The 11,735-nt window shown below is 34.3% G+C and overlaps 1 protein-coding gene across 1 annotated transcript; it reads right to left on the reverse strand.

Moving 5' to 3' along the window:
- Positions 1-2,900: 2,900 nt before the first annotated feature.
- Positions 2,901-4,667, reverse strand: LOC145130972 (uncharacterized). Its single transcript, XM_079065718.1, has 3 exons — positions 4,377-4,667; positions 3,647-4,286; positions 2,901-3,580 (listed from the first exon to the last, which is right to left on the reverse strand). The coding sequence occupies exons 1-3, from the start codon at positions 4,665-4,667 to the stop codon at positions 2,901-2,903; spliced, it is 1,611 nt and encodes a 536-aa protein (XP_078921844.1).
- Between the last annotated feature and the right edge of the window lie 7,068 nt (positions 4,668-11,735).

The raw sequence follows: 11,735 nt of genomic DNA on the forward strand, positions 1-11,735 counted from the left end.
AAGCTCTTAAGATGCATGGGGCCTTCCATGGGTGCAAAAGCAACCCCTAACTACCTTGTGACCCTTCCATGGACCTAGATCCGAAGCCTCAACCCCCAACCATGCTTGCAATCATGGTTGGCTACCAAGAATGACTTAAAAAATCCCTAAATCTCCCCAAAAAGGGATCTAACAAAAGAACAAGCAAGGTATAGACTTTATACCTTCTGAGAACAACAAATGATGCACCAAGCTCGAATCCTTCAGTCTCCTCTTGATCCTTCTATGCTCTTCCTTCTTCCTTGTGATCAAAATCCACAAAATCACTCAAAAGCCTTGAATCTTGCACCAAAACACTTAGGGTTTGCTAGGGAGGGTTTTTGGGAGCAATAGGGACGAGTGGGGGCCGAATGAGATGATTAAATAGGGTGCAAACCCTCAGATTAGGGTTTTTGTCCAGACAGAGCCTACTCGTCGAGTCCAGGATCCGACTCGACGAGTCCCATACTAAAACCCCGCGTTCTATCCCGCTTCTACTCGGCGAGTTGGGCCATCAACTCGCCGAGTCCCAGGCCAAAAATGTAAAATTACATAAATGAAATACATACCAGGAACCAGGTGCTACAATATATTTTTTAAATATTAACGTATTGATAATTATTTAACATGATAATTTTTTAGATGCAATCCAAACCAAAATTGAAGAAAATCACCAAAGCAAAGAAAAAAAAAGTGGTGAAGAGTCCTGAAAAAGCAAATGAAGACATTGTGAATGAAGAGAGTAATGGTGTTTCAAATCATCTCCTGCTCGACAGTGTTGAAGCTGCCAGTACGTTGACTTTTTGGAAAGAATGGAATAGTATCTCTTCCAACCTGAACACTAAACATAGGCTGCATATGCTCACACTGGATGTGGAGTTTTGGTCGAGGTTACTTGCAGTTACTGACGCTGGGTGGTTAATTTCTTCGGTAACATTCGTTAAATATAAATTTTAACTACATTTTTAGACGATAATTTATATAAAAAACTGTAACATTTTTATCTTAAAATGTACAACATATTATGATATGGAGTGCCTTGCTCATGGAAAGACGGCCGACGAACGCAAGGTGGACGATATTCCCTCAAGAACTTAATTTGCAAAATGGAAAAACATATTTTCTTAGGAATATTGCAAATGGTGTCGGAGGCCATCCTAAATGGAAGGATGTGGATATGGTTAGTTAAGTTTATTAATTATTTATTTTATATAGGAAACGAATTAATGACTATTAAATTTGTTTTTGTTTGCAGGTTCTATTCTCCATAAACGTTCCTCATGCCCATTGGTTTTTGGCAGTGCTACATTTAGATATTTGGAAAGTACACATTTATGATTCAGCACGATGTATGAATTACTTCACAACGTACTTGACTGGTGGAGAATTCAAAAGTTTTGGGGATAGTATAATCGAAGAGCTAGATGCGATTGACTACTGGAAGGATTTCCCCGATGGACACAAAGACAACGCAGTTGTGGAGTTTATTGATATTGTAGACGCGCCACAACAATAATATATTACTAATAGAGGGGATTGTGGAGTATTCGTAAGCATGTATATGGAAATGATTGCTTCGGGGGTACCGGTGAAGAGTGATAAGCCATGTAGAGATGCGGGATTTCTCTACAGAAATAGGATGGCAAATATTATTTGGGATACTAAATAACTTGATGTTTGGAAGTTTGTATACATTATTATGAAATACTTGTTTTTAGTAGTTTTGTTTAATATAAACAACTTTTGTATCATATATTTTTTGAAACATAATTCACCAACATATATTACGATACATTAAAAACAAAACAAACATTTGAAATAACATAATAACATTACAGAAAACATTGCAAATAAAAGATGAACGACTAACAAACATTACATAGAACATTACGAATAAAAGAGTCGTCTACATGAAAAAGGGTTTATTTCTAACCAGATTCCAAACGTCCGTATACTCGAACTCAGTTTCATCAAACTGGCACAGGTAATATCCGTTCACGTATTCAAGAAGTTCTTCATCATCAACATCAGAGCATCGCATTTTCTCATAATTTTCTCATAATTGTAGCATCGATTGTACCAAACAGCTCTGCGGACTGACAAACATTATTGCGGACTGACAAAAAGCTCTGCGGACTGACAACAGTTCTCTGCGGAGTGGAAGGGACTATATATAGTCATGGATGGTCGTTGGATTTTTGGTATAGAGTTATAAATTTTTTTTAAATTTAAAATGAGTTCATCTTCAACTTTGTATATTTGCTCGTGCAACGAAGTTGATTGTTTCTATTGTGATCCGATTGACCCTTTTCTTGCCCCATCACCAAATTTAAGAGAGCCGTATATGTCGGAGGATACTTTGCAACAACTACAATGGGCTGAAGAACAACAAAAAAAAGATAAAGACTCATCTCGAGCTCTCACTAAACGTCGTGACGTCATTGCGGCGGAGTGCAAAGAGGTTGAGGAAGGATGACGATTACTAAAAAAAAAATCAAAGATCATAAGGAATGGATAAAAAAACTAAGAAGAATATCAAACTGTCTGAAAAATGGCTTGCTGACAAGGATGCAGAAATGATAGAACTTGGTAGCCAAAAGGACCGTATGGAAGATAAAATAAGAATTAGGGACGACTACATAACAATGGAGAAAGAAAATTATCCTTTGCAATTCCCTTAAGTTAATTACTGTTGTTGTACGTTTACTATATGTTTCTGGTTTGTTGAATGTATTATCTTCGAGTATTAGTTATTATTCTACTAGTAATTATACACTAATATAATCATAATATTACCCATCATCTTTAAAATAAACACACCATTTCAAAGTACACAAATTAATGTCCTCTAAAACAAAGTATAATTAATTATAAATACAACATCAATCATTCAAATCAAACGTTGAACAATAGTCTTCTCTCTGCGTCCCACTCGTCCAACGCGTCTCTTGTGTCCCGTGCGTCTCTAGCGTCTCCTGAGTCCCTTCTGTCCCTTTCTCTTTCCCTTTTGTGTTACTACCTGATGCTGCACTACTTTTTGTAGCCTTTTTTTGTTTCTTTGGGACCAATGCAGGACAAGTCGCTGCATTATGTGTTGTACTATCACATCCACTACACCTTCTTACTATAGGTTCCTCACCTTGTGACGGGATACGATTTCTGTTTCTCGGTCTACCAGCTTGACGTGTATCCATTATCGCGGGTTTAACAACCATCATCTCAGCAGGAAACTCCCAATCACACAGTTCTGGAAGGGGGTAAACCGGCTCCTCATACGTACTTCGGTACGTTTCCGTTTTGTAAGCATCTATAGCCAGATGTCCGAAGTTAGTTTTTTTCAAGTGCTTCAAGACCATTATGACATGACCACAAGGCAACCCAGTTCCTTCCCAATATTTGCATGTACAAGTCTCTTGCCTCAGATCAACTATGCCACCATGTTTGAAATCATGAACTTGATATATTGCATCTGAAACACCAGAAACGGACCATCCTGTCGTACGCTCTTCATTTTTACTAACTACTTTTTCAGCCCACTCGGTTAGCACTGTTGAACGTTTCCCTGTAAAGAAGATATATATAATTAACTTATTATTCGACCTAATTAAAGTCCAAATTAAATTCATACCTCCTTCGATGCGACGCTTGTTACACCATTCCTGTGAAAGACGACGGAAGAACTCAAGAAGGGGTATTATAGGCATCTTCCTTGCATCTACAGATAAAACATTCATGGACTCTGCACTGTTCGAGGTCATGTAATCGTACCGTTTCGACAGCGAATATGCTCTAGTCCACTTAGCACGGGGAATTTCATTTAGATACGCTGCTACTTGCGGCCTAGTAGAACTAAATCTATACCATAATTCTTCAAAAACATTTCTTTTGTAAGCTTTCACAAGCCTCCAAAACAACACTTTTGTTTTATCATTTTTCCCAAACCTGTGTACTATGTTTCCTAGTAGATGAAAAGCACACAAGCCATGATGAGCATGTGGGAAAACATTTTCAATACTAACTCGAATTGCATCGGCCCTATCAGTTACAAAAGTCAATTCTTGACAATCACCAACACATTCATACAACTTTTCAAGAAACCATGTCCAAGTAAGACCGCTCTCTTTTTTGCATATTCCGTGCGCAAGGGGCAGTATCTGGTTGTTCCCATCCATAGCTACTGCATGCAATATGGTTCCCTTAAAATCACCCTTCAAATGGGCACCATCCATAATTATAACTTTACGACAAAAACGTTTGAACGCTCGTATCTGCAATATATTAAAATGGAACACATAAACACTCTATAGTTTTTTTAAAAAAAATTATATATTAAATAACAACAAGTTTTTTGTATTTACCGTGCTCCCAATGGCATAAAAACAACACTCGAAACAATCTTCAGAATCTGTTTGAATATAGGCCACTGTACCGGGATTATGCCTCTTCAAATTGTGAAAATAAATAGGAAGTTTGGAAAAACATTCTTCAGAGGATCCCAACAACAGTTCCATAGCATATTGTTTTGCACGCCAAGCTTGTTTGTAATCTACATTGATTTCCAGCAAAGCATTCAAATCCCTTGATATTTCATTAGGCCTCCAAACCTTGGAACGAGTTTTTCCCATAATCTCATGCAATATAGTACCCATCACTTTTTTTTAGCATGCTTATGATTAGGGTGTATCTGTAATGACGAACATGTGTGCACGTTGTTGAAAGTCCTAATTTCAAATTCATCAGTGGGATTAAGGCGTTTTGCATATAAACGCCAACAACAGTTCTCAATTTCACAATATACCTCATAACGATTTTTGTTAGAATGTTTGGTCTTAAACTGAAACTTTTCTCTGGTTGCTTTAAGTCTCAAAGCAAATATTAGTTATTGTTTGTTATCATATGTTTGACGAACAAACATATCATCATTTGGACCTAAATTGTGAAATGGTCCGGGTTCAACAATAGGATCAGGACAATCAGGTATGGGAGGCATACCGTAAAATATGTCTGAAGCTTTTTACCCGTGTGTGAACTCATCTTCTGACCATCCTTCATTTGACTCTTCACCGTCTGACAAAGTTTTGTCAGTCAGTCTTCCAAACTTATATAAATTTTTTTCTTCAACCGTATTCACTGCCACAGTTTCTTCTTCTGGACACTCTTCAACATTATCAGATACAACGTTTTCAACATTGTATGGTACAACTTTCTGAACCGCTTCTGTCTGTTCGACCAATCCCTGAAACACCTCTAAATACAAATGCACAATCTCTTTTGTTTCAGAAATTACATTTCTGAGTTGATGAACATCTGCTTCGTCTAAAATATTCATAACATACCCATGAACCGGGTGTTGAAATGACAATGATATATTACTATTGAACACATTAGCCTTACTTTTGACCAAATCAAACAATATTCGACGATCAAAATTTGGCGGAAGCAGTAAACCTAAGTTGTTAAACTTTGGTCTAACGTAAGTGTTAATCCCATTACTTATCTGCCAAAAACCCCCAGTACATAAAATAACAAAACTCATATTTTTTTTTTGAAAATCAAATGAAAAGTACCGATCTATCGACCAAATGGAGCTAAAAATATGAAAAAGAACACTTTGTATCAAGAAACCGTCTAAAATCCGTTCCAACCACCCATTCCGCGGAGACATTACTCTCTCCGCGGAGCTCCTCGTCACCATCTCCGCGGAGGTATTTATGACCTCCAAACAACTCACTCCGCGGAGGTGTTATTGTATCCGCAGAGGGCCTACGCGGATCACTCTTTTAAACGTTAAAAAATCAGACTTTCGAGTGGTCCGCGGAGATGACGTCATTCCGTAGAGGTCCGCGGAGGGTCTTCCGCGGAATGTATGTCTATAGCTGGAAAAATCTTGTTTTATGACTACATTTAGAAATTCACCCCCATTTTTTGTCTATTTGTGGTATTTTCCCTGACCTCCTTAAGAAGCATGTAAAATGATTAATATATCTCTTACATTATTTTTTTTTCTGATTAAATATAACTATCTAAATCCCTTACGCATTTGATGCACAAGTTTCATTTACTGGTCGGTACTTTTAGTGTAAATAACTTTTATACCATTTTAATTTACTTTATTTTTTAATTATTTTATTTTTATATATTTTATCAAGGTTGTAGAAAACGTTCGACGGTAGCTAGTCGTTCGACTGTAGTTAAGAGATTAATCGGAGACCCTTAATTATAAATTTGTTAAATTTAAAATAAATAAATATGACTATTATCATAACAAACTTAGTAAATACCAATAATAACATAACAAACTAAGTTAATATGATTAATACAACACTAATAATTTATTTAATAGTTTTTTCTAAAATATAACTTTTTTAAATTGTTAAAGTTCATCGGCTTCTACAGCTTCACTCACTGTCTAGACAGAAATTAATCGCTTAACGCCTTCTAGTCGACCAAGTAGCACTTAGAGACTAATTAGAGATTAATCAGGAACTATTCGGAATTTTACTAACACTAAATTTTATAATCTTTCCATTAAAGAAAAGAAAGATAAATAAGGGGCCATCCCCTCTTTTTCTCTCCACCATTTCTCTCTTATATGGGTTGATTAAAATAAACATTAAATTAAAAAAAGTAAACAGTAAAAATTTCTATACATGTATGTTGCATGTGTTACTATGATTTTCTTATTATATATTTTAGATTTAGCAATTATAAAGTACACATGGTTGTAACTTAATATTAACTAGTAAAAAGACTCGTACTTTGCACAGGACAAATTTTTTATTTTTATTTTTATTTCTATTTTTATTTTTATTTTTATTGTTTGTTTCGTTTGTTCTATATGAAACGAGGAAAAAAAGGTAATTCATGAAACCATGAAATGGAAAAATAAAATAGATGTTGTAAACGGTAGGTTTTCAAATTATATACGTTGAAAGTGGCGTAAACTTGAAGTAGGTAATGAAAGATATATCATGCTCAGGCTTTCTATTCGAATGCTTGGTTGCCTGCAACTCCTTTTCAGTCCATTTCCAACCAACAAAAAGCCCCTTGTTCCAGCTCCCAACTCCTTTATGTTCCTAATAAACATTATACAAAAATAAACGTTTTGTCAAGTTGTATAAAGCTTTGGACTTTCTAAATAACAAAAATAAGCTTATTAGTGTATCAAATTCTTAGTATATATATATATATATATATATATATATATATATATATATATATATATATATATATATATATATATATATATATATATATATATACTATCTTATTATACAAACCTTACTATTTCTAAAAATAGATTTAAGACGTCCAAACCTTTAAGCTGAATGTACAAACATTTATCAACAAATTACAAAATACAATGCATTAAGTACAAATGTAAAATTAATATTAAAACATTCAAACCTACATCCTTATCTTACCCAATATAGAGGATTTAAATTTAAAAAAAAAATCATACTTTTTGACTAGAATGAGTCAACACATGAAAAACCAGATCTTAGTTGGTCAACAAGTTCTTGAATTACTCACGTTTTGAATAGGTCTTCAGTTTTCATCTTCAAATTGATCTGGTCAATCTTCAAATTGAACTGGTCAATAGTCAAAGAAGAACCAGTATTTTCTGCCAATTGAATAGGTAAGTGGAACTACTCTATAAAGCCTCCTTCAGCCAACCATATCCGTACCAATAAAAGAACTAGGAGGATTGATTGTGTTGTCAATTTTTGTTTGTTGTGCATCTTAAGGAACAAACAATTCCATTTTCATCTACGGTCCTTCTCTTCAGGTTCGATCTATTTCTCTCACCGTAAGAAACCCTAATCGATTCAAACCATTGTTTGTCCATTCCTCTTTAGTTCCTTTGGATTCCCGTATAATCTAAGGGGGTATGCTTATTTTTTCTGATTTTTTTTATGTATGTTATCTATTCCAACGCATTCTTTATCTTGGGTTTTTATGAGAATGTCGAGGTGTTCTGTTTTATGCAGTTGTGTGCGAAGTCATCCAGGTGAGTCGAAAATCAGCTCTCTATGTTATTATCGCCGCCGCCTACAAATTGCCTTCCCCCTTTTTCCTCAATCAAATCCACCGCCGCACCATCCTTCATCTCTATTTAATCTCTTGGTGCTTCAATCTTCAATTTGACTTTCACCTATTTGTGTTCTCTGTATCATCATATCTAGATTTTCTGATCTCAATCGACTCATGTTTTACCGTATAGGACATCTATGGCTCAAGCCCGCATCACCTTCGCATCACCACAACCGCTGCCACCGCTCCTACTATTTGTTTCCAAATCCAGAAATCCAAATCGACGCGTGTTCTGCCTACTGTCATCTATATCTGCTACCGATCTTGGTTCTTCTTTGACCATCGTTCTAGATCTATGGTATGTTGTCACCATTGAATTCTCAAAAAACATTCAGGTAAGCTTCATTCTTGAACTGCTCCCCTGTCTTATCCAAGTTAAAGTTCTTCTCAATACCAGTCTTTTTTGGCCCAGTCAGGTACTTATTGTTATCAAAACCTACAAATGGTGTTGAGAAAACTTTTGCTCTTCCTGTCCCATTCTTGATAAAATCTTTCCAATCTACAAGTATACTTCTTTTTCTTTATCATTTTCATGTTCTTTACAAATTAAGTGGAATTCCATTTTCATTACTACAAGAACTACCCATGTAGGGAAGTCATTGTCGTGTTGAAGGAAGCAGGTGATACATGGATCCAGACGAAGCTTCCCTTCTGAAGGATCTTGAGGGCTGCCAATTGGAAGCTTTCAGTAAGGCCTACTATGAACTAGATCGGCTACTCTAGAACTACCAAACCTTTGTTTCTCTATCCATTTATTTTTCTTCTTAATTTTTATACAAATAATAAGTGTGAAATATATTGTTGACTCCTGAGGTTGTTTTGGTTTATAATTTCTAGGTTATATGTTCTTCATGACCATTCTCAATCAGATGTGCTAGAAGTGAAAGGTTATTCAATTTCATTATTTATGATTGAGAAAATGCAATTTAATCTATTATTTATGATAGCCTAAAACTTTATTTACTTAATTTTCTTGTATTACTGAAGTGTTTGATGATTAATCACTTGATACAGAATTGATGGTCATGAAAAATGTGCTCACAACTTTGTACTTGAGAAGGCTATTGATATGATTTAAGAAAAATAAGATCCTGGTGAAGTTGGCCATCTTAGGTAGAACTAGATGTCATAGCTAAGTGGTAAGTCCGTTCATTACTTTTTCTTTGTTTATTTGGGCACCGGATCTCTTGGGTTTCTTGAGTATCAACCATATTATGCTTGTATGGCATAATTAGTTATGGATGCATATATGTAATTCTAAAAATTAAACTAATGCTTACTAGATAAGAATTGTTGTTGATAAAATCATTTTAACTAATGTTCCATTATTTTTTTTTTCTTAATTCTGTTAAATAAGTGAAAGATTAGGAAACTAATAATTTATTCTCAAACAAAGGATCCAGAGCAAGAACCATGTTTATAGGGGAGGTGTTTGGAAAATTAAGCTATACAGGTATTTATATTAACAATAAATGTAATAATCATTGGATCTTGGCAGGTAATGTGGAGGATAAAATAGCCCATTTCAGATTCAGGGTTATTCATGAGGAGGGGGAGGGGTATATTGGTCATTTTAAAGAAGATAGTGAATTTGTATGTGTGTGAGTGTGGTTATGCCAGGGGAGGGGTATATTGTTCATTTAAATGAGAGGAAATGTGGTTGATTCTATTTTATTCTTAGTGTATGAAGACACAAGGGAAGGTGAGTCAAAGGAAGTGGAAGCCATTTCATCGGATTTGGTTTGAAAGACATAAGGGTATGTATGTTTTTCCATTCTAAATCGATATCCTTTCAGATTCGCTTTCATTTTGTTGTTTTTTGATGTTTGGAAGAAGGTAGGTATCACTTAGTCTTCATTTTTGTTGTTTTTTGTATTAACAATCATTGAATTGATTTGATATTTTAGTTCCCTAAATGCATACGTGAGTGATTTTACTTCAACAAGCTAACAACACATGAAAGAATGGCTCCACTACATGTTATATATTTTAGTATCTTGTGACAGGAAGTCATTATATCATTACGGAAGGTCAAAACATGTTCAGTAAAAAATGAGTAACTTTTAGTAAATGTACGTAGGGAAGTTTACATCTCTCCAACACATTATATGGGTTAATTTTCAATTCCAGACATAATTTTCTCAGGAGAGAGCATCTACCGGTTAAGTTACTCACATGCAAAGTAGATGATTATGCTTTGTTTGTTGTAGCTATGACTGCTGAAAGTTGTCTTCTTTCTCATCCCTATAACCAATCATTCACCTTTTGTTTAAAAATATAATTTTAACAAATCCTCCAATCCATGTTGATAGTGACATATGTTTGTTTTTTATTTCTTTTTATTTGGTTTTATCTTATGGATTATTTTATCTTTTTCATTTTCTTAAACAATAAAAATACAGTTTATATAAGCTACATTGGTAGAGATATTTATCTCTAGCTGCATTTTGAGTTTTTTTGAATAAAGATGAAAATTTGGCTCGACCCATTAGGAATCCATGCCCATATATTTCTTTACTACAACAATCCTGTAGTATTTATAAAGATGTGAAATAAGGGCCTCAAAGAAACTTGAAGTGATATTGCGATGACTTTTGTAGATCTTATTGAATATTTATGGAAATGTCATTCATTTCTATTATTCCTACTATATGATGAATATTCCATTTCATCATAGTTCCAGTTGAAGACCAGTTTGCAATTGCAACTAATAAAGTTTATTTCTATACAAAGTTCTTTTGTCGCTTCAAAAAGAATAAAACTATGTATATTGCCTTTTAAAATATAATTTTTTTTGTTATGTGAGTTGTTAATTGTGCCTATATAATATGTTTGATTAATATCTTCAACAATTGTAGCATAGTAAATTTTCAACGTCTTCAAATATTTATACACTAGGTTATAACCCGTAGATACCACGGGTGGTAAGTTAAAAATTTTATATAGACCAAAAAAAATAATAAATGTAAAAAAGCATTGGATTATGGATGGTAAGTAAGTACAACTTTATTTGATTTAAAAAAATAAACATAAAACTTCAACATAGATTTTGAAATACTTCCTTGAACATAACATTGGAAGTTTTATTAGTCAAATTACCATCGTTATCTAAAATCAATAACTTCAATCATTCTCTGCTCTTTACTTTAGATAAAGCAACGTATAACTGACCGTGTGAGAAAACCGGTTCTCGCAAAAACAACCCAACCCTTTTTAACGATTGGCCCTGACTTTTATTTATGGTCATAGCAAAACAAACCGCTAGGGGAAATTGTCTCCTTTTGAACTTATATGGAATTTTGTTGTCTGAAGGTGTTAAAGACAACCTTGAAATAAAAACTCGATGCCCAATGTTACTTCCAGTTAAGACCATTGTTTCTATGACGCGATTACCCAATGATACGACCTGAAGTCTAGTACCATTACATAACCCATTTTTCTGGTCGATATTTCTTAGTAACATAACCGGAACACCGACCTTTAAAATCAACTTATGGTTTGGCAAACCAGAGATTTTAAGTCCATTTAGAACATCAGGTGTATTTAAACTCTCATCAAACTGATTGTGAATGTGAAAAATATATTTTTTCTGCTTTCATCATTTTTACTATTTTAACTCTCAT

The sequence above is a fragment of the Lactuca virosa genome, chromosome 8, assembly GCF_052849685.1.
Source record: "Lactuca virosa cultivar CGN04683 chromosome 8, Lactuca_virosa_CGN04683_v6, whole genome shotgun sequence".
Classification (NCBI taxonomy): Eukaryota; Viridiplantae; Streptophyta; class Magnoliopsida; order Asterales; family Asteraceae; genus Lactuca; species Lactuca virosa.